Below are 23,325 nucleotides of genomic sequence, written 5' to 3'. Positions count from 1 at the left end.
ATTCACACAATTGTTGCATTTCTTACCGGTACCCTGCTAAGGGGGGGCTTTGAAGGAGAGGTCCCTGGTTTCACTACTGCTGTGGCAATGCTGCTTGATGCCGAAATATAGCTGACTGGGGTGATCACTTGCCCGGGAGTGGCAACTGGTGTGAGCACTGGTAAGCCAGTTGGTCCAAGAGGCAAACTGCTCGGAGGTATACAAGTGCTAATGGATGTCAAGGGTTTAGTTGGTGCAACAACAGTGGTTGGTATCCCAGGGATAACTGTAGTTTCCATTACCAATGATGTCTCCAAAGATACTGATGGATGCGCTGTTCCCACGTTACCATGTTCACTGAAGAGAGACCGTAGCTTTTCTTCCAGGGTCTTTATATCATCAATACCAGGAGCTTTAGACTGAGCATCAGCATCAGGCTCCAGACAGTGAATATGCGGCTGATTGGGTAATGGAGCTGGTTGAGGCTGGCTGTGTATCAGAGTTTGCTGTACTGCAGGCAAGTTAGTGACCGGCTGTGGTAACACACCAGGTAAGGGAACGTGGGGCAACATGGGTGTTGCACCTGGAATCTGGGGTAGGACAGGTGTTGATGTAATTCCTGATGGGACAAGTAAGGGATGTATCACTGGCTGAGAAACTGAACCACATATGCTTGTTGCTACTGAGGATGACAAAGGTGCAGAGATGGGAAGAGATAAGCCAGCTGCACTGCAGAGGTGCGGTTTATCCATAGACTGCCCACTCTCAGGTAGTGACTGTGGAGCACTTACAACTGTTGTTTCTGCCGGACTGGAGACTGAGCCACTGCTACTAAGCTGAGGAAGCTGCAAAGCCACATTCGGAGCCACAGATAGGGCAACAGATGTCTGTGGTGCTGCCATACTACTTACAATCTGAGGAGTAGACTGAGATGTCACAGCTGGTGCAACGACACCAAGACCAGTGACACCAGGAACCTGCGTAGATGGCAGTGCCACAGACGACGGTGTGCTGATACTGGGGGCAATGTCTCCAGTTACTGGTTGCGCAGGCTGGGATGTGGTAGGTAAGGAGAAGGAAGCAGGGGCGCTCACACTGGAAGCAACACCAGTCGACTGCTGTACAGATTGTGAGGCTGGAGGTGCAGAAATAGAGCTTGGCACACTTGCGCTTGGTGCAATTCCAACAGCTGCACTTTCTGAAGGTAAAGTAACAGATCCTGGAAGAGAAACACCAGTACTGGAGGGAACAGATACTGCAGACGCAGCCACAGATGCAGGAGGTGCACTACTGCCTGCCCCAGTAGAAACTGCAGGTGGAAATGGTGGTATTGACTGATTGAACACTGGAGGAGCTGTACTAGGTCCTTCTGTCATTTGACCATGCCCCATCTCAGAGAAAGCCTGCTGCAAGCTCAGTGATGATGCCGAGTGGGAGAGATTCATGCCAGGACCATGCAGTGGGGATGCAGCAACTGAAAGAACAGAAAAATGTCAGTCTACCTGGAAAAGTTCAACAGTGTATTAATGTCTAATGCTAGACTTAGATCACATTTAATCAGCATAATAAAAAAAGCATTTATAAATACAGGCTTACATTAAAATACAGAATCAAGTTTTCATAGCATTTTTATCCCCAAGAATCCTGCATAGTATCACTCAAATTATAGTCACTTCTTACCAGCATAGACAGTTCCTTATTTCCCCAAGTACCATAAGAAGTCTTTAGGAACAGTTTAGTTTGTTAACTTCAGTTTTGATGAACACGTTTCAGACATCAGATTTTAAGAGTTTATATAACGTACCCACATCTGAAGCTTCTTTTCCTCCAGGAATAGCAGATGTGAAAAAGCCCTGTTCTTTTAACCGACTCTCAGGGACAGGGCTGACAATAAACCGTCTTCCTGCAGAATGGACAACCTGGGTAAAGGAGCTAGGAGGAACCCCTAAACAGAAAGAAGTGAGATGTTTAGTGATACATGGTTGTAACTGAACACATAACCTGCAATATGGAATGTGCACTCCATCATATAAAACAAAAACTTGGCTGCACCAATCCGCTGAAACAGAAAAAGGTAACTGTTGAAAAAAAATCACAAAAGACTTACCTATTCTTTGAGGCATGGAAGATGTAGGATCTGGCTGTTTGAACTCTAATTTCTGTAAAGTAAGATAAAATTTAAAGTTCTATTCTGAAACAGAAAACCCCAAGATAGTTCTTAAAATGCTAACTTATTGAAAAGTGGGTATTTAAGGTAAGCAGTACCTTGGACCCAAGCACCATTACCAAAGTAATGGCATTCTGCCCAGTTAAACATCAGCTACAGTGCTTTTAAAGCTTCTCAGCTTTGTGACCATCAATATAGCAAATTGATCTAAACACATGTTTTAACAGGCAGTCCAACTGACTTCCTTAAGCATGCCACAGATGGACGGATGTTTCAAACTATCTCTAGATGGAAATAAGGAAGAGACTCAGGATATGCCACCCCTTCTTATTCCCAGCAACCAGTTTCAAAGTTTGTGTTTCCTAGCCAAGCTACCTAATCTCTTAGTAGTTCACTGGGTGGAGAGCCCGAACTCAGGCTCTTGGTGTTTAGTAAGCAGCACAGGGCTGGGGGTTTTAGTGTCCTACCTCACTATAACCTCAAACCCATGAAACCTCAGCATTTAATATTGTCTGTTTAGTGGACTATCAGGAGATACAGCAACTTTGGAAGTGTAAAGCAAGAGGTCTACATTAACTAGTTTTCTAAATTGATTTTAGGCTCTCACTCCAATATAAAGCTTTCTCTGTTCAGATTTTCATTTATTTATTAAGCTTTGATGATTCATGAAAGCAAGTTTCAGTTTCTAGCTAGCTCTGCTCAAAAAAACATAACACCCAAAATGGAAAATACAAACAGGTAAGGCAATCTGTCCTTTACGTACCTGCGACCCCGGAAAGAAGCCATCATCTTTTGTCCGCATACTCTCCAAACCCTGATCACCTTCTGGCTCCACACTTACATCCTCACTTAGCATTTCATCTGCTTTCTCAATAATCTCTCGTACCTGTTCTACAAATGAGTCTCTCTCGGTTGCTAAAATAAACTCATTCTGCACCTGTAAAGAGAAAAAAGCAACAATAATTTTCCATAAATAATTTCAAACCAATATATTTAATAACCATAATTTACTCTTTGTGTTGTCTGCCCTCCTTTCACTGCTCTTATGCAGAAGATAAAGACAGTGACACCTGAGAGAAATGCAGTTGTTTCTAAATTTATATCCAGCACAGAAGCATTTGCCCTGGTTTACTCTTTGCTGTGGAACAACATCCAATCTCATTTCTTCACCAGACTGTCAACTCCATCTTTGCTAAGCACACTGAAAATTTAAGATTAGGAGGAACTGCAGTAAGATCAGGCTGCTATCTAATGTACCATAAGAGTCACATTTACAGAAAACTGTAACACAGAAAAAAAATCTGTACTGTAAGCTGTTCCATGCTTCTCTCTTTACATGCCATATAGAACTTCTACTCTATGCAGGCTGCACATCACTAACTCGAAGTCTGGATGTAGTACATAAATGCAAGCATTAATTATGTTCCAAATACACGGAGAGGAAGACTGCTCAGCCTATCTAGTTTCAATACACTATCCTGCTGTACGAAGATACATTCTGCTGCTTATGTTGGAAGAAACAAGCACATTTAGCACTTAGAAAGACACTTTTAGTTTGTCTGACCTATAAGAAAATTGTTTCCTGATATAATGCACTGAGATAATTCTCAGAGACAGTCTATGAAACAGAATTAAAGCTGTCAGTCATGGTTGGGAAAAAGTGCCTTAGAGGTAAACCCTGAGACACTGCTTTTACATCAAGTTTCTGGGATGCTGGTTCAGAGAAAGGAAAGACAAGCATGATGTGTTTATACACTCTTTGAAATGCAGAATACTTGCCTTCAGTGCTTTAAGTTGGACAGATAGCTATATGGGGCACACCTAATAGTATCCTGATTAAAAGGAAACTAGGAAGTCTTAACAATCAAAAGTTTCTTCAATATTTAACATGAAAATCAATGAGCACAAAATCCCAGATTCAGTTGTTTAAACTAGGTTGCATACTTCCGACTATGTGACCGCATTCTGGATGCACAGTGAACTTCTTTTGCTCTGCGGTTGTCTTGGTTTTGTTTTGTTTTTTTTGTTTGTTTGTTTGTTTTTTTGTTTGTTTGTTTTTTTTTAAATCAACCATACTCTTTTATTCCTCCATAGGATGTCTTTAGGTAAGAGGGAAAGAGAAACATCTGTGTATTCTCCCCGTATTTCTTGGCACTTGACCTCACGTGACTGGTCTGTTTACACTGCTATACATGTACACAGAACCAACTTCTTCCTCAGAAAGCCCTCAGTGGTGAAGAGATGGTTTCTCCTATGTCACTGATTCGGTTTCTTTTGACAGATACGGACCCAGCACACACCACCTACTCCTCTACTACCTTCTCTAAGCTAAAAAATAAATGCTGCACAGGTGCCCGAGAAGCTAGCAAAAGATACTGCTTTTTGTGTTCAATAACACTAAAATTCTCAGTTTCATTTAGACTGTACTAGCCCAAGAATGAGTTTAAATTAAAAAAGGGGGTGGATAAAGGGTGGGCTGTTCTGTTCCATGCTACACAGTATTCTTCTTAAAACTTATCTCCACACAGCAAGTTCTTTTCTATGCTCAACCATTATATATTAAACAGAAAGGTTTGCTTCTTCGAGAAAGCCAAGAGCAGCAGTCATCACTGACTTCCAGAAATCACAAAGTGATTCCCTGTCCTGGGTTCAGCAGCAGCAGCCATTTTTCTCCTTCTTAGGAGCTAGTACAGTGCTGTGTTTTGGTTTTTTGGCCTGGGAACAGTGCTGGTAACACCAATGTTTTTAGTTGCTGCTCAAATGTTTGGTCTGCCCAAGGACTTTCAGAGCTTCATGCTCTGCCAGGGAGGAGGGAAAGCAAGGAGGAAGCAGAGACAGGACATCTGAACCAAACTAGCCAAAGAGGTATTCCATGCTACAGCATGTCATGCCCAGGATGTAACTTGGGGTGACCCGGAAGGGCTAGGGACTGCAGGGTTGGAAGAGGTATTGGTCGGTGCTCGGCTGGGGGGAGTGGGGCGAGTTATTGGTCAGCTGGTGTTGAGGTGTTGTGTTCTTTCCTCTTGTTATTTCCTTCATCATTATTATTATTGGTGGTAGCAGTAGTGATTTGTGTTATACCTTAGTTACTAAACCGTTCTTATCCCAACCCGTGGGAGTTGCATTCTTTTCGATTCTCCTCTCCATCCCTCCGGGAGCAGGGGGAGGGCAAGAAAGGGGGGGAGTGAGTGAACGAGCTATGTGGTTGGGTTTAAACCACGACATTCCCCTTCCTTACTTTAAGGGTAGAACCTTGCCATTTCAGTTGAGAACAACAGCAAAACACTCAAAGCTTAATCATAAATTTTGAAGTTCCAGCAATGTTTGCTCTTAGAGATGTGAATGGAATTTTTTTAATCTGGCACCTTCAGAAAGATGCTTGCAGTTTTTTTTTAAAAATTAAGACTGCAAAAAAAGCAAAAGCAGATTTACTTGATGAAACTGCAATTCTAAGGCAAAACTGATGCAAATTTTCATGTGAACTGAGCATGCAATACTGTCAGTTTGGTATACCAACTTTGTGCCCAGTTTCTAGTTGTGTTTGCATACATAAGGTAAGCACACATCATGCTACATGGAAAAATAATTGTGAAACATGAATGAGAAAGTAAGACTGCTTATATTACTGCTGCAATTAAGACTGGATTCTATTCTTCATCTCTAAAATGTATCTTACCATAATTGAAGCTATTTCCTCAGGGTTGTCACCATCCAAATCAAATTTGAAAGTAACCATTTTCCGATTGTGTGTCTCCAGCTGGCATTCCACTACCCGATCACCTTTATTTGAAACCTGAAGCAAAGAAAACAACAGCTCAAACCAAAAGCATGAGAATTTAAGACTTGCACTTTAAAGCTCAGAGACAAACCAATGGTACTCGTTTAATACAAACACATTCCCTTTTTCCAGCATAATATACGGTGCCATGTACAGCATCATTTTTTCTGAGGATACACTAAATATTCTGGCACAGCCTGTGGAATCGCTAGGGGTTAAGCAAGCCAAGTTTGCCATATCTAACGCTTGAAAAAGCTCTTAATAGATGTTGTTTGGCATGCTGACTACAGAAGCAGAATAAATACACTGGATGGCTTGAGTGCTGGGGTGGGGGGAAGCGAGACTCAGAACTAAGACCACAGAAGACACACATTTCTCAAAGGAAAAGAAACATTTTGAAGATCAAGAAAGGCATCATCACTACCGAACTGTCACTAAAACAAACATACATTCAGAATTCTCAGTTTCGGCCTAGCAGTCTTCTCATGGCGGGACCGACTGCGGACAGACCTCCGCATATGGCGTTTAGTAGTTCTCCCTTCATGCCTTCCACTAGAAGCTGGAACATTCTCGTTGCCATCACTCAATCCTGAAGCAACGTCAGAATGTGCGCTAAAAGAAACCAAGAAAGTAACTTTACGTTAGTTTCCATGCACTCCACAACCACAACGATACAATTTACCCTACCAGATGGCATTCTTTTCTGGATAGCAGATGTCTGTTAACTGCAGAGCAGGGGAGAATAGTCTTGTCAACAGTTAAGGTTGCTTGAATAGCAATTCTAATAGCAATTATTTAGCTAAACATCTCTTGCAAACTAAGTTGTACAAATACATCTTCTGAATATGCTTTCAAGCTATTCGGAGTTTGAATTGTGTTTAAGTACCAAAAGGACAGAAAAAGCATCCCTTACTATCAATTTGACGTGACAAATACCAAAGGATTAGAAGTTAAATCACTACAGACAATCTTATTTACTCCCGCCATGCCCTGCTTTCATGAGCCTATTTTAACTCTAGGAAGTGTACTTCCTCACATCCTCAAGAACACCCTCAGTGAAAAAAAAAATCCCTGGTGAAAAAGATACCTAAAGATCATCAAGGAAGAATAATCTAACACATGAAACTGAAATTCAGTTTGGTGAAAAGAAAATATTGCTTACCTATCCATAGAGGAAGCCAAAGCTGTGGATTGAGCAGGCTGTGTTGCTGGAAGAGTCTCAGAAGGGGCAGTCTGTGAGACTCCCTGAGTACCCTATGGATAGAAACCTACATCAAGAACAGCCCCCACAGAATACCATTCCTTTTTCAAGTAACCCAGTAGCCTTCAACGTTTCCTCCCAAATCAGTTGTAAAGCTGAAAGCACTACCTACTTCAAAGAGCTGGCATCTAGACAGCTCCAATTTATAAAAGATTCTAGAGCAAACTGCAGTGAAGCAAACCATCATCTGCGGAGGGGTGGGGAAAGGAAATCAGCCATCCCTTCTACTGCCACATGTCACTACAGTTTGCCATGCAGCCACAGTCTTACTTAGCAGAATGTGCAAAAGGCAAGCCAATGCAGAACACAGAGAATTCAAATTCTCCCTAGCAAGAACAGTGCTGCAGGGAGTAGGCATAAGGACAGGTTCTCAAAGGCTATCAGCTGCAGTTTGTCTTTGATATGGCAAAAATGTTCTACAGTACTAGCAAGAAGTGAAGTGTTAACAGGTTTTTGCCTGCAGGATGCACACTCACTTCCCAACAGAACAGCCAGTGGCAACAAGGTCCCCACATTGGCATGACATTCTGCTGTAAGAAAAAGGTCATTTGAAATATTAATTTCCAACTGAAAACAAGTATGGAAGGGATTAGTTTCCCCACACACATACACTGTAGCATAATTCATACACCCTAAACGTATTGTTACATTATATTCAACATACTTACCTCCAAACCTGCCTGCTGCGAGGAGGCAGACGAGGCTGGCTGTGCTAAACTCACTGTAGGCTGGGGCACTTGAACCTGTCCTCCTAGGCTGCCAGTAGGAACTAAGACGTTCTGCTCCACATACGGCTGCACAACAGGAGCAAGATAGCCTGGCTGAGCCATTGCATCTGCGGGTAAGGGAGGGGACAGTACGGCAGAAGGAATGCTAACAGAGGCCACAGCAGAGGATGGTGCAACACTCGAGTCCCCTGGGTACTGAGGTGGCAGCCGAGATGGGAAGCCCTGTAATAGAAATGAGGGAGTCAAGTAAGTGAATGAGAGAGCTAATTAGGAAGAGTTAAAAAACTCCCAAAAGGTTAATCAGTTTCAGGGGCATGTTCCAACCTTCTGTACTTGTCCTAGCACACCCAAGATCTTCCCAGAGAAGCAAACTGCTCACGTAGCCAAAGCTCAGCTTACGTGTCAACACGCTTGAACAAGCAAATTCCCACTGCAAGTTCCAAGTCTTAGGCAAAACAATCTCCATCTCTCAACTCTCGCAGTTGTCTATTTGGCTTAAAATATTAAGGCTTGAGACTTGAAATGAAAGAATTTTCAGGCTGAACAACTGCTGCTCAGAAGATACTATGCAATTATTGCTCTTTCTTGAGACTAACAAAAGTCCTCCTGTTCTATCCCTCCTCTTGTGATGAGCTGACCCAGGAACCAAGGAACATTCCTACAAGGAACATTTCTGTTCTACAGTACTCCTTATAATCCCCGTGCAGATGTTTCTACATCTACACAATTTTTGATCTAGAAGAACAACTGTATTGACTTACTGAACAATTGCTATAACCGATTGTATTGCTGAAGCAGCTCATGCCCACCAATCTAGCATTTCACAATTAGCATCAGGTACTTACGCCACATTCAAGATCTGTGTCGTCTGACTTACTTCTAGAAAAGACATTCCACCCCTTCCCAGATGGGAAATGAAACACTGACATTGCCAAATATGCTGCCATGGATTTTCTTTCCAACACACATTTCCCAGTTTTATAATTACAATTTTTTGGACTTTCCCCCCCACCAAGTTGACAGATCTCTTAAAATATGTTGCTGTCCTCTTTCACACAGTGGTTGAACAAAGTCCTGTACTATGATTCTGTCATTTTGGACATATTCCATTGCCAAAAATGAAAAGCTAAAAACACCTGGGTGTCTAAGGACTTAGGTTTTTCCCCCTCCTTAAAATTGACCTTTACAAACCAACAGAATTTATCTGGGTGGCTTAATGGCTCTCTTATGAGAAGGGAGTTTGCCAGGGAACGCAGTTCACATGTGGTACCTTAGAGGAACAGGAGAAAAAAAAAATGTGGGGAAGAGCTCTGCTGGCTTGCAACAATACCTGGTAAAGAGCATCTCCAGCAGGAACTGAAGCTTCAGCAGCTTGTCCAATGCTGACTGGCAATCCCACGGACTGGACAGCTGGCTGCAGGAGCTGTGGGAGAACCTGGCTGGGCAACTGAGCCACAGGTTGCATCAGTGTGGGAAGCTGGCTAGGGACAACGGTTGATCCTACAGGGACAGCGGTTGCTGCAGCAGACGTTGCCAGTGTGAGCAATGGCTGATTCATGCCAGTTGCCATCGAAATGGGCAGTGACTGGAAACCTGGCTGAGCCACTGACACATGAGGAGCTGCTACAGGCAACGGGGAGACTGAAAACTGGGGAACCATGGAAGTTGGCAAGGGCTGTCCCATGGGAAGAAAATGAGAGCCAATGGGGACTGACGGGGCAACTGAAGGCTGAGGGAGAGAAGGTGCTGCAACAGGTAACTGAGGCTCGCCTTGGATGATCGACACTGGTTGGGAAACAGGAAGCTGGGGAGGTAAAGAAAATAGAGATAGATTTTCTTTTTAAAAAAGCAGGGTTGCAGAAAGCAGAGCTTTTATACATTAGTTAAAGAAAGAATTATTCAAGTTACAGCACTCGGTTAAAGTGGGTGGGAGCACAGTTGGCAGAGTGGCTGGGAAGTTGGCTGGAGTTCCAAAAGGTCCTCACTTCACAACACTTCCCCTGAAGAACTGAACAGGCTCTTGAAACAGACACCCACAGAGGGTGAAAGAGCAACATTCAAATACCCTGAAGCACTGACTTGTGCATAAACAGAATCCAATTCCCCTCCGCTCTGTCCCCAGATCCAAGCCTGCCTTCTTACAGGAAAAGTGCAAATCTTTCAACAAATCTGTCGGCTTTGGGTATAGGGACTAAAGCAACAGAGAATGAAAAGCCACTGTGCCAGCATTCAGAGAATGGCAGGGGATATGTCAATTAAAGCCAGCAAACAATGCAATTGGAAAGGCAGTTTAGATGAACAAGCAACAAAACAACAACTTTAAAAACAAAATCAAGGCTCACATGTTCAAGATAGAGATATGAGCCAAAATGAAGTAATATTCAGTAACAGAAGCATCTTGACCAGGGAGGAGAGGAGAAGAGCTGAGTAAGAAAGATGACAGAGTGGAGAAGGTAGTCCTTATGGGTCACTACCTAAATAAGTGAACATGTTTTACATATATAATGGTGCAGAAAATAGACATTGTATGGGAAGTAGAGAAATGACAAGTTCCTGAGAATCCATTCACAGTACACCATTCATCAATACGCCTCATGATACTTTTGACAGTTTAAAGGTCTTTGTGCATGGAAATGCTGTCCTTCCCCCACATTACTCACAACTGCCACATGTGAAAGAAAGGGTTTCCAACACATTTTCAAACATAACTGACAGTTGTAGTCCACTAAGAATACCATTATTTGGATGAATGTTTTGGAACCATTAGAAAAGATGACGAAAGTGAAAGCAGCAGCATGTTGAGTTTGTCAGCTGTGAAAAAGAAAAAAAAAATCTCCTGCTAGAAAGACTTTTGTTTACCTGTGTCCCAGCTGCTGCCTGAGGCATTGGCATAATCTGTGAAGTCTGAGTCTGAGAGACAGTTTGAGTGGAAGTGGCGCCAGCAGAAACTGATGGCTGCTGCAGCTGGTACTGTCCAGGCTGTTGGGAAGAGGCTGGCTGCTGTGCATTCTGTAGTAGGGAAAAAAAGCTATTTATATAGGCAGAAGCTATTTTTTTACCCCACAGAAGTTTTTCAAGCATAGCCTATTTAAATTCTACTTCTTAACTCCCCCATGATATTAGTGGTTCTTCTGAATATATTAATAACTTTAGCAATTACTTATTAGCATTACTAATACAACTTCATCAGCACCAAATCTTGCAACAGAATTATTTCACCTGTGAAAACAAGAATGAAGATTCTATAAGGAAGAAGAGGCAGTTAAGAGAAGAGAATGTTGCAAAGACAGTATTTCCAACTAGAAGAAATAGTGAGAATGAAGTCTGTCTAGACAGTCTAGCTTGCAAATCCTGATGTGCCTCCCCTGGAATGGGACCACCACTTCAAGCGCAGGTGGAAGTTGGGGAAAACAGACACGTGAAAACAAGGATTAACATGATTTAAAAAATTTCATAAAGTCAATTAAGTTAATCTCACAACATGCTAGACTAGGTGAGAACCAGAGGATTCTTTTGCTTTTATGCAGAAATATGGGAAGGAGGGGCAGAGGTAGTCAGCTGCTCTTAAAGAGTCATCAAAATCCTATACTAAAAGTATTTTAGTCCTGGGTTCAGGAACCATGATCTTACCTGCTGAGTGTGCTGGGTAGCCTGGGATGGCACAGATGCAGTGCTTGAGGCTGGCTGGCCTTGCACCTGTGTCTGGAGGAGAAAAAGACAGAATCAGCTTAAAATACCCCTATAGTTTCTGCAGCAGGCAGTTAAAATTATTTCTGCCTGGAATGATCTGGTTGGTATTTAGCTGCTCTTTTGGACAAGTGGTCCTTCTGGCCAAATTCCACTACAACCAGACCAAAGCAGAGCAATCTGGAAAGTAGCAAACTTCATTTTAAGTCTTCAAAAAACAACCAATGCAGAAAGTCACATGCCCCTAAAACATGAGAGAGATCAGCCTACCAGTTGCTTCTTCCACTGACAATGCTTTAAAAGCAGGATGCCTTCAGTAAGATAACTGGAAATAGAGGCATTATGCTTTACCTACATGTGTTCTAAACACAGATGGGGGGATAGAAAGAAGCTCGAATGAAATACGTCTGTTAAAAAAAAATTAACACAGATATACAGAATTCTAGACCAATAACGAAGTACTCAGTACGTAACATGTCATAAGTTCCCTTTGAGAGGTATGTCAAAATACAAGCCAGAAATCATTTCCAGACTCACCACCATCCAAAAGCTACTAAGAGGATATTGAAGAACACAGGGGCTCATGTTCTAGCTAAGACAATGTCTGAATAAGCGACAAAAAAAACAGATGAATGGCATACAAATGAATGTGGAAGATAGAGAGGAAAATGGAATGGATTTTCATTATTATTTTTGTGGCTGACTTTTTTTGAGCGGACCCCAGGATTTTCATTATTATTCTTTTGACAATTATAGTTCTTTATCAGCTCCTGGGAGACGAACAGACAAAGACCTCCAGATGAGCTGCCTGAGCATGCACCACTTTGGTGAACTGCCTTGGTAAGAAACATATCTGGTGCACATATATCATATCAGAAATATCTACTAAAACGCCTTAATGCTGTAATAATTCAGCTTGCAGAAGCTTATTAGGAGCAAGCTTATTAAAATTAGGTACTTTTTGTAATTATAGAAACTTAACGGAAAGCACACTACCAAAAGAACCATTTCTTTCCTTGCCGTTTTAGAAACTCAAGGCACTTATGGGCTAGGATCTAAACGTGTGATATCCCGCTGCTGTAACATTTGCTCACATTGACTCAGTTTCTGCTTCAAATTCTGATCTTTTAATGAACTAAGTAAGAGAGCCCAGAATTTAAATTCTGTAAAATAATAATGATCCCTTAATATGTTTTCCAGATGTATTTTACATCCATTATAATTCACTTCCTGAACTTTAACAAAGGTGAGTTTTGGAGAAACAATCCTCACATAGTTTTTGAACTTCTTGCATAGCAGCCTCACTCCACTAGCTCTCCTACAGCACCGGAATTACTATGAGAGTAGTGAGTAATCCTGTTTCAGCTTTAATGAAACACGTTTATTATCCCATACAGAAAGCCTTATATACTTAACTCTTGACCTTACCACAAAAAAGCAAAAAGGTTCTCCTTCAGTTTCTTCATATAAAACCCAGCTGCTGATACTCCAGTAACTAAAATGTCAGAAAGCCTCTAATTCCAAGAACAGGAGTAAGAGAGAAGTCTACTTAGAGTAAACTCTCTCTTTTCACAAAAAAATTACCTTATGAGAAGTTTCAGGCTACAAGTGCAGGCACAATGTATACACACATACACCTCAAGGTCACAGTACACAAATGCATTAGTGACTATTGCAAGTGCAAATACCACATACACCAATAAAATATGTACCTCCAAACTAAGCTTCATGTCTCATATTTTCCTTTTTAGAAGGACATTATATTCTAGGCTTATAAGGAAGCCATACCTATTAGCAACAGTTGTTTGCACCACTGACTTGCTACTCAGCTTGTTTACTTTCTATAATGATCCTGCAGGTACATTTCTAAATCCATGTACACGTACATAATATAGCTTCTTCCATTCCACTCTTCCCACTTTCTCACCCCAAGCCTAAATAATACTCTTGCATTTTGCGCACTCACCAAATTAATCTTGTTGCTGTCCAACAAAACGTTATTCATACAAAAATTCAACTTCAAATAACACATTCACATTAAATGGCTAAGGAGCAGCAACAAAAATACAAAGCAAGTATTACTATCACTGCTGATTCAAACTGTGGAGATGACACATTTCATTGAAAACATTGTTTAAAAACCAATCTGGTACTCCAGCTATCTCTTGCCAAAAGAACAACTTGTCCCAGGAGAAACACTGACCATTTGTTACCCTTAACACAAAAGCCCTACCAATATTTCAGCTGAAGCTGAACACAGACCAAGTGGTTGCTGGCTGATGCCTCATTATTTCATAGCAACCCAGTAAGTTAGAGTTGCTACTGTACTACTGACTCAGTGAAAAAACACCCCCATGAATGCTCTAATACTTAGAACCACATGGAACAAGTCTAAGAGAAAAGTTCCCTTTTAAATGGAAGGTATGACTTATAAAAAGCAGAGAAATTCTGGAAGGGTTTGCTCCTGTAACCTGAGGATAGAGTGCAGGTGGTCCTGATGAAAGCGAGGTGGACAAGGCCTGCTGAGTTGAGGCTCCCTGGGGGAAGCAGATGAAGAGCTGCGACTCTTGCAATACCTTCTGAGGCAGCTGAACAATGGGCAATGAGTAGTCTGACCCAAAAGCAGAAGATGACCCCCCTGTAGGGGGAGGAGACTGGAAATCGCCAGTGTCAGAGGAAGTCAGCTGTGAGGAATCACTGGAGTATTCTGGGCTTCCTTCCGGCCAGCTCCGCCTGGCAGAGCCCCCTCTGGGACCTGCTAACTCAGGACCAAGATAGTTACACTGCTCCTCTGTCACAGGCTGAAGCCGACTGTGCGACCCTATGCCTTGTGTGGATTCCTCTTGACTGGTCTCCATAGAGCCCCGGCGACTTCTGTAGACCCGCTGGGGTAAAACTGCCCCTTCTGCTGAAGCAGAAGTCGGTGTGTGCACATGGAACTCAAAGACACAGCTCGCTCTGCCATCACCACTGTGAGAGAGCACAGCTGGTGCAGAGTGTGGAACAAACACCTGGTGGAATGTCATCTGAGCAGGATCTGCACTCAGAGGAGCTGAAACACTGGATAATGGAGAAAGGGGACCCATCCCAGAATCCAGCCTCAGGTTCTGAACATGTCTTGCCAGGTATGTTTGCCCCGATTGAAAGTCGAACACAGAGCTTTGTGGAGGACCACCCTGCCCATGGTTTGACTCAGAGACCTGCTTCAAATGTTGTTCAGTCGCATGAGAGTTATAAGCTACTTGATCATACTGCTCCGATACCTGTGATGGATAGTGCATGCCCACCAAATATACAGCTTCTGGATGCATTGTGTAGTGAGCATCCTCTGGAGGTGCTGGTCCAGATCTATAGTCACTGTGGACAGGAGCTGGCTCAAACATGGGATTAACTTGCACATGCAGAGGCTCTCCAGCGACTCTCTGAGCTGCTGTGCCCAGCATAACGAATGCCTCTGGTGTCCAATTGGTGGGACTACCACCAGGTGGAACTAAACTCTGGCCAGTCTTCAGCAATGGCTGGAAGTGGCAAGTTTGGGCTTCCAAAAATGAAGTGCTCTTGCGACGCTGAGCAACTGCCACCTTCGGCGAGCAGACAGGTGGTGGGGAGAAAGACACCGGCCGTTCGTGAACGGTTGGGAAAAATATCTGTGAATCTGGGAACGTTGGTGTTCCCCCACGCGGATGCTGAGGCTGTATCGACATGAACAAGACAAGTCATTCATACATTAGAAGTGAAAGCACATCAACATGCACAGTTCACTAGGCAGTTCTGTGAAGTAACTTTATAGAATGACTACTCAATTCATGGTCAAAAACATACAATAGTTAGGAAATTCAGGTGAGTCGTAAATGTCCATTAAATACATCCATGGCAGGCATAGCTACAAATGGAAATATTTGCTTGTGTTAGAGCTGCTTTTCCAGTCCAATTCCAATAATTCACAAAAAGTTTTGCTTCTAATAAAGAGATGAACTTATTGTCATGGGCTATCCAGTGTGATCAGTGCCTGAAATCCAATCAAACCCCTGAAGTTACTGCTACATGGGTATTGTGTTACAACTGCAGCACATCTGGATTCTGTCAAAGCTGATCACCTCTTTCAGTCCCTTTGATCATCCCTTTTCACATAGAACACTAGCACTGACTAAAACAAACCTAACTCTTGCCTAGATAATAGAACATTCACAGCTCTAGTAACAGCAGAGTCCTCCGCAATTCCACTCTATTTGACGTACTGCTTCAGATGAGGCTCCTTAGCTTTAAGATTTGTAAAGGAAAATTTCACAGAAGAGAGTTCTATATAAGAACACCAAACAATTTAGTAATTGCACATTTTTTCATCTCTGCCTACTGTATGCTGAGAGACAATACATTATCTACCCTTAAAGGAAAAAAAGGGTAATTTGCAAGAGTGAGTAGCATCTTTTAGGCAGATGGCATTTATGACTTCTTCAATTTACTGTTTCCATATTGTTCTCTTTCACCCCAGCCCCATTTTTCTGGAAAAGCAGCAGCAAATTTCCATATTGGCCAATACCAGCAAGAAGGTCCTACAGGATAAAGAACTCCTACATTCTGAAAACTGGTTCCACTTACTCCATCTACAGAGAAAAGTCTCTCAAAGTTTATTTGGCGTAAATCGAAGCCCAAAACTGAAAAGAGACTGCCTCTTGCATTGCAAGCTATCTTGCATCTGACTATGAGAAATATGAAACTATAGCTTCTTAAGGTTAGAAGCAGCAGCTGAAGTGGCATTTCCAATCAAAAGTTACAGGAAAAACCTCAAAAGTATTCATACTTTGAATTTTTAGTATCACTAGCACAGCTAGCCAAAACTTCTACAAATAAGCAGCCACAGCAACCAAGCTTTAAAAGGTGGGGTTTTTTTTTGTGTGGAGCTTAGTTAGCATTCAATGCTTGCTTAGAAGTTGGAAAATAAAAACCTTGTCTTCCATCTTAGGTCTTCCCTTCACCTTATGTGGTACAACTGGGTAATTTACATTTATATTATCTTACCAAAAAACATGGTCAGCCACTGTTATGTTTAAGTGTACTGCTTCCCAGGAAAAAAAGTAATCAACACTGCAGCAGCACACTATAAGGAATTAGGAGTCAACTCCATTTTCTCATTTCAAAAATGCCCAAAGCCCAGGATGTATTTAATGATAACTTATCTTACTGTGCCAGGAGGCAAATGGTAACACATACAGGACTGACAGAGAGGGAGGGCAGGCTGGAGCGTCGATGCTTGCGTGGAGAGGCAGAGTGCATGGGCAGGACACTTTCCAAGGCTTTAGAAAGCTTTTCTGCAAAGGTTTCTTCAGGGACAGTCCGAAGGTAGAAAGGAGAAAGAGGTGCAGACAGTGCTGGTGGTGGGGTGCAAGGAGCACTGAGAGGGATGCAGGACATAGAGGGAAGAGCAGGAAGGTGGGGGACACAAACTGACATGCTACGACCACGTTGAGGCTAAAGAAGGAAAACAAAAGTTAAGAATTGATACTTCAAAAGAAAAATGAGTAACAAAACCAGCAAAAACTACAGTGAGGTAGAAAAGAAATGACACACAATGAGAGGCCCAATACTGACTAATATGTGTGGAAGAAGATATGAAAATGCTGAATGAGTGCCAACACACACTGCGAACAGGCTATGTGCTCCTCTGAGGACCCAAGCTTGCCTTAGGTTACTGAACAGTGTGGGAAATTCCCTAATACCCTAACAAGAAGCATGTGGAAGGCAGAAAAGACATAAGGGAGTATTTGCTCTGTGGCCACTGATGCAGCCCATACTGTGTGTACTCACAGCATCTGGTAGCCTGACAAATAAAAAACTCCCCTAAACAGATACTGATGAGCTTTCAAACATTCATTCTTAGTTTAGTGAATGGATGTGTGTTTACACAGATCACCTCACCCAGCCTCTCTGCTTGGGCACCTCCCTGCCTGAATCAAGTGGACTAACTGCATGCAGTTGGCTCTACATTAAATGAAGCATTACCACAAAAATTTAAACAGTACACGTTCTACAACATGAGTTGTGGAAAAAAGTTGATTTAATGTGTGGAAAATTCAGTAAGATTAGTCTTAGACAAGCATTTTCCAGACACTGAGCCAATAAAAGCATCAGGATTTTGTAATCTTACCACAGTCCAGAAGGCTATAGGTCAAAATCCAACCAAATTGGAAGAATCACAATTAGGTTTTGGAGTGGGGTTTTGGGGGTTTTATTTTTGCTATTGCTTTTTCGGTGTGGTGTGTTCTGTTGTGGTTTTTTTAAGTGAATAGAAAGATGTTGTTTTAAAGAGGCAGTCTTCACCTGCAAGTTTTCCTTCTCTTAATCCACAATTTCTTAACGTAACTGGAATCAATTTCAGACCGCCAGGGGAAGAAAAGCCTCAAGATATACAGTGGAGATCCACTTGGATGCAAGAAATCTTGCTAGACAACTCAAAACTTTGTGAAAGAGGCATAAGGGAGCTGAAAGGGTTAAATAAATATTTACCCATAATCTTCATCTGTTCCAAGGCAGGACTAGTTTTATATGCTATCCCTGATTCTAATTTATCTAAACTGTTCAGAAACATCTCCAGTGATGGAGACTGTAGCACATAACTATCCTCGCTGGTTCGGAAGAAAAAAAACCCTTCCCAAGCAATAATTCCATGTTGCAATTTAGGCTTATTATTTCTTATTCTATCGGACAACAGCGTTAGAGAGCCTCCTCTTATTTCACAGCCTTTATGGTTTTCTATCTCCTCAAGCTCATCTTTTACAGGCTTAGCTTAACTATTTCAGTCTTCCCACATGACCCATGTTTTCTGTATTTCTGGTGGTGGTTTTTTGTCACTGTCTTCTGAATTCTGTAATTCACCCTAAAATTTGTTCAAGCAGGGTGCCTAGGGCAAACTTACAAATGGGCAAAAGCAGAACTACTTCATATAACATGATGTTTGACTTTTCCACAACAACATTATGTTTTTGACCATGTCTATCTTGTGGTCCAATGCAATCTGACTTCATTTTTTGTCCTTGCAGAAATGCTGCCTAGTCAGCTGTTGCTCGTCCTTTACTTGTCTAGCTGATTATTCCTGTTTAAACATGAACCTCGTGCTTGTCCTGATTGAACTGCATTCTTTTTCTTTTTAAGGCCATTTTGCCAGTTGTCAATATCCTTTGATTTGTCATTCTGTCTTCCCAACAAACTGTTAGTAGTTCCTGTAGTATTCTACTCCGTGGTACCACTGTTGTCATCATAGACCGTGAGCACATTTGAGCAGTGAACTAAGCTTGACTAATTCTGTCATATGCTCTCAAAAGATGACAGTCTTTCAACCTGGAAGCAAGCCGTCCCAAGATGGATGGCTTCTTCTGGTCCTATATATGCCCACATCAAAATACGGCTTACTCAGAACAAAAGCTTACTCAGAGGAATTAAAAACTCATTTGATCAAGGATGATCAGTACCACACACTTCAGGTTAAGTGCCTTTGAAAAAGTTAGAGATGCTTTGCTTGTGAGTGAAACCAGCATGTTTTCCAAAATGCTAGGAACACCAATGATTCTGTAATAAAGCCTAAAATCACATCCACCAAGAAAGAAAAAAAAAGTGAGGACCCTCAGTCTTAAGTGTCTCATCTTTTCCCTTATGGTATGAATACATTATACCATAATGACTCTGCCTCAGGCTTAGATTTTTATTTGTGTAAAAAACAAGAGATGAGGGAACCACTGACAACAACATAACAGCAGCAGAAGTTCTACTCCAGAGTTAGAATAGATTTCTGCGTACCTCTCATACTCAGATCTAAAAACATACCAAGGAAAAACACATACCAAAATAAAAGGGCAACACAAATGAACATAGTAGGAAAAGTATTTGTGCCCAGTGCAGTCTTTCCAGGGAAAAGGAATACACATGGCAACTGATGAGCAAATCAACACAAGCTAGAAATAAAACTGGAAACAAGGGTGCAGGGTCTTTTCAGTCTGGAGTTCTCACATGCAGCATTCTATAACAGTTAAAAATCTTACCTGCAGAATCTGTAATCAAAGCCTCACAGAACACACACACAGCAATTTCATACAGTAGCTCAAATTATTCTAATCCCTTCTTTAAAATCAAATCAACAATTTGATCCCTGGCAACCTCATACACACATACACCACACCACCTTCCCAAGTCAGATTAAATGCTTACTTTCATGAGAGACTCTTGTCCTGAGGATGTTACTTTCATCCATTAAAAAAAAAAAATCTAACCCACTGTTCTGCTTTAGTGCCCTTAAGATTAAATAAGGGCCTTAAAAACAAATATGCCCTTGCACTTTCCCCTCCCCTAGACTCAGTCACCTTGCAAAAATAGTCCCCTAACTACTCCCATGCAGAATTTGAATCACATGCAAAACAAAATACACATAGAAGACTGCCTGGCAGATTTTCCTCTCACCTTTCATGAGAAATACAAACTCAAGTACTTCCATGCATTTGCAATACTGTAGGTTCTTGCTTACCACTGCAGGTGGCTGATATCCTCCATGTTGTTGTGACTGCACTTGGCCAACTGGAGCTGCGTATCCCTGGGCTGCAGCTGTTGAGATTGACTGGTCATGCTGGGAGCCATACGACACAGTCTGTTGACTGCTCACACACGATTCGGTATAAACAGATGACCCCTGGCCACTGTCAACTGTCCCATCAGCTGCAGAAGTTAAAGATAAAATTCTGCATTTCAAGAACTGCAGTCTGGATTCACAACTCTAAAGATATTATGATCAACCAAGTACGAGACTGATGTTTTTGCCATGTCATGTGGACCTTATCAACATTTTACCTCTTACAATAGTTAAGCTGATTAAAAATTGTATTTGTCTTCCTCAGTACAGTAATTCCTTACCAATATGCCTTTCTCTAGCCTCTGAAAGTATCAGTAGTTTCAGGAGTTCTTTGGGAAGATACTTAATAGTAAACTATGCTTCCTATAAAAGGCTAGATTAGAAACAGAAACTTAATTTCCACATTGTTATTAATGATCTGGGGGGTGTGGTTATTAATATTTTCATTTAATTTTACAGACACATAAGAGGTGTGTTGTGCTGGCTGGCAGATGCACCTGACGTAGGCATAGTAGTTAACTTAAAATCCCTATTACCTCAAGAGCAGATAGTATTTTGCTTTCTAAACTCACCATTCTAATAGGCAAATTCTCATCTACCATCATTATTCAAATACCGATTCAAATGCTGGGATGGCAGAAGGGGTAAAATTAGAGTGTTAATTCAACTTTTCATATGTAGTATGTAAAAGAGAAAATAAAACTTTTTGCCAAAAGCAAATTCTGAGCTGAACTGCTTGTACACTAACCTTATTTCCACCTTAAAGATAAGTTAACAATGTTTCAAGTAAGTGTTTCTAATAGCTCTAACTGCACTGGTGCAAGCCTATACAGCCTCCTGCAGGGCCAGAATACGCTGTAACTACAGGAGGACAGCAAAAACAAGGACAAACATTCCTGCTTCAGATGCCCCAGTTTTTTTAGTGCATTAACTTGAAGGGAAACAAAAAAGATTTTTTGCTAACACACTGTACTGTGAATTCTGCCAAGACTTAGCTCAGCTAAAGCACAGGAATGCATCTTACTTTGCTGTGCTTGTTAGTGGGCTAATGTTCTTCAGCAGACAGCAATGGCAGACAGCAGCACCTTAAGATATTTACTGCTATACCCACCAAAAGTTTAAAACTCTAAGGAGGGGAACTGTGTAAGTGCAAAAGTTCCTAAATAAACCAACTGACACACTTACAAAGAATAGATATACTGGGTTGCTGGAACTGCAGTTGTTGGTGTTGATCAGCTTCTGGCTCTTCAGGCTCCACTTGTGTAGAAACTGATGCTGAAGTAGTGGGGACAGGAGCAGTACCAGTGACAGACAAGGGATGCTTTGACCCTGCATGGGAAGCACTTGATGGTTGCTGTTGCTCCAGCTGCTGCTTCTGACTACCTTCTTCCTGAAGCTTCTTCTCCTGTTCTTCTCGCACCAACTGACGCTGCTCTCGCTTTCGTTTAATCAAAGATACCCTGTCCTTGATAGCTTTCGCCATTGTCTTGTGATCCCCTTCACAGACATAGCCAGATTCCACCTGAAGAGGATATATTCACAGAATTCAGACTGTCTTCGACAGCCACTGTTGTGGTGCTGCAGTATAAGCTACCACTCTCTGGCACTAAATTCTCATTCACAAACTTCTGCAGCCATTTTATTTCTAGATGGTAACAACAGCAAATGCAGAGACTGACAGACTGCATTTCACTGTCAGAGAATACCAGTACTTCCAAGTAAGACCACCGCACTTACCATTTCCTGGGCTACATCCTCTGGGACATCTCTCTCCAAGTCAAAGGAAAACTCTATTGCCTCATTATCTTTGTATTTGCCCTTGAGTTTTTTGATGTCTTCAATTCGCAGCCAGAGTTTGATGGCAATTTTTTCTCCATCATCTTCCTCTGCTAGTTCTACCCGTACTCCAGTCTCTTCTTGAAAGAAAGCATGATTCAAAAGGTCCTTAATAGCATACCTAGCACATTGGGAAAGAATGTAGAAAGCACACAGTTATTAGTTATCATAAAATACTAGGAATACCCTTGCCTAATGATCTGAATTTATTATTTACATTTCATGCTTCTCCCATGAACTACTTGACAGACCATCATTCAAATTCCTATTTAAAAGCATGATGGAGAAACAAAGTGTATCAATGTACACAAAGATGTACACAAAGAATAAATCACACTCTGTTCAATAGAAGAAACAACAGATTTAAGCCAACTGAACAGGATATATATTAACTAAAATATTAAGAAACCTTGAAGAAACAGTTTGGTTTTACTGAACAGGCTGGGCCGGACAGAGCCTTGGGCAACATGGTTTAGTGGGAGGTGTCCCTGTCCGTGGCAGGGGTGTTGGAACTTGATGATCTTAAGGTCCTTTCTCAAACTCAAACCATTCTGTGATTCCATGACTCTAGCATTAAGATACAACACTCAACTCTTAGTCTCCAAATCAGTACAGTAACCGAAGTATGTATTTTAGTCTATTTCAAGATCTTATCAAAACCCTCATGTAGTAAATTAAGCACTAAACAAGCACCATGATTCCTTTTGTATTTTATACTCTTTCAAACCACTTCATCTTTGTCCTGAAAGTACAAGCGACCTATGCTCATATATGCACAGCATTAACAGCAGTAACCTAAAAGTTAACCACTTGAACTAAACAGCAAGAAATAAGTAATGCACAGCCACAAAATTAAGTTGATACGGGAAAAAATTGCTTAAGAACAAATTAAAAATACACAGCAATGCCATCAGATGTAAAACTCCAGGAATTAATAGGAAGAGCTGAATAAACACCCATGAACTGATAAAACAAGCTCTGAACAGAATAGTAAGGGGCTAGGGGAGGGCAGAAGGTTGAAACACTCTTAAATCAGACATTCAGCAAGCAACAGCTACGTAAAAGCAGAAAACAAAACAACCCCCACAAATAAGCCATCAAAAGTAGTTACAGATTTCCTGTAAGGGTGTAAGATAACCACTTCAAGTAGGAGTCATCTTGCAGAAAGTGTGAATGAAAATCAGCAGTAGGAATTTGAAAAATATAAAATAATCAGCCACAAAATGCTAACAAAATCAAAGAGAAAGGAAAAATAAAGGATTACAGAGTAACAAT

At 41.6% G+C, this 23,325-nt stretch overlaps 2 protein-coding genes across 5 annotated transcripts in view; both read right to left on the bottom strand.

Annotated features, from left to right (window-relative positions):
* WNK1 (WNK lysine deficient protein kinase 1) overlaps window positions 1-23,325 on the bottom strand; it is a 105,694-nt gene that overhangs the window by 22,999 nt on the left and 59,370 nt on the right. For 3 of the 4 annotated variants that reach the window (XM_065682460.1, XM_065682470.1, XM_065682487.1), the window contains 14 exons: window positions 21,952-22,171; window positions 21,400-21,736; window positions 20,113-20,300; window positions 11,544-11,615; window positions 10,773-10,922; window positions 9,244-9,717; window positions 7,854-8,135; window positions 7,087-7,178; window positions 6,374-6,536; window positions 5,823-5,939; window positions 2,910-3,083; window positions 2,087-2,138; window positions 1,784-1,924; window positions 27-1,453 (listed from right to left, as the gene is read on the bottom strand). In XM_065682460.1, coding sequence (XP_065538532.1) covers window positions 27-1,453; window positions 1,784-1,924; window positions 2,087-2,138; window positions 2,910-3,083; window positions 5,823-5,939; window positions 6,374-6,536; window positions 7,087-7,178; window positions 7,854-8,135; window positions 9,244-9,717; window positions 10,773-10,922; window positions 11,544-11,615; window positions 20,113-20,300; window positions 21,400-21,736; window positions 21,952-22,171 — 3,889 coding nt within the window. The remainder of the gene's footprint in view (window positions 1-26; window positions 1,454-1,783; window positions 1,925-2,086; window positions 2,139-2,909; window positions 3,084-5,822; window positions 5,940-6,373; window positions 6,537-7,086; window positions 7,179-7,853; window positions 8,136-9,243; window positions 9,718-10,772; window positions 10,923-11,543; window positions 11,616-20,112; window positions 20,301-21,399; window positions 21,737-21,951; window positions 22,172-23,325) is intronic. The other variant, XM_065682478.1, reaches the window with a different exon arrangement.
* Window positions 11,623-15,328, bottom strand: LOC136015879 (uncharacterized). The gene is given in 1 exon segment (XM_065682502.1): window positions 11,623-15,328. A coding segment is annotated over 1 exon segment (1,365 nt). The 3' UTR covers window positions 11,623-13,963.

Source organism: Lathamus discolor, chromosome 1, assembly GCF_037157495.1.
Source record: "Lathamus discolor isolate bLatDis1 chromosome 1, bLatDis1.hap1, whole genome shotgun sequence".
In the NCBI taxonomy this organism is placed as follows: domain Eukaryota; kingdom Metazoa; phylum Chordata; class Aves; order Psittaciformes; family Psittacidae; genus Lathamus; species Lathamus discolor.
The sequence above is the reverse complement of the archived record's forward strand: the minus strand, read 5'-3'. Positions and strand labels throughout refer to the sequence as shown.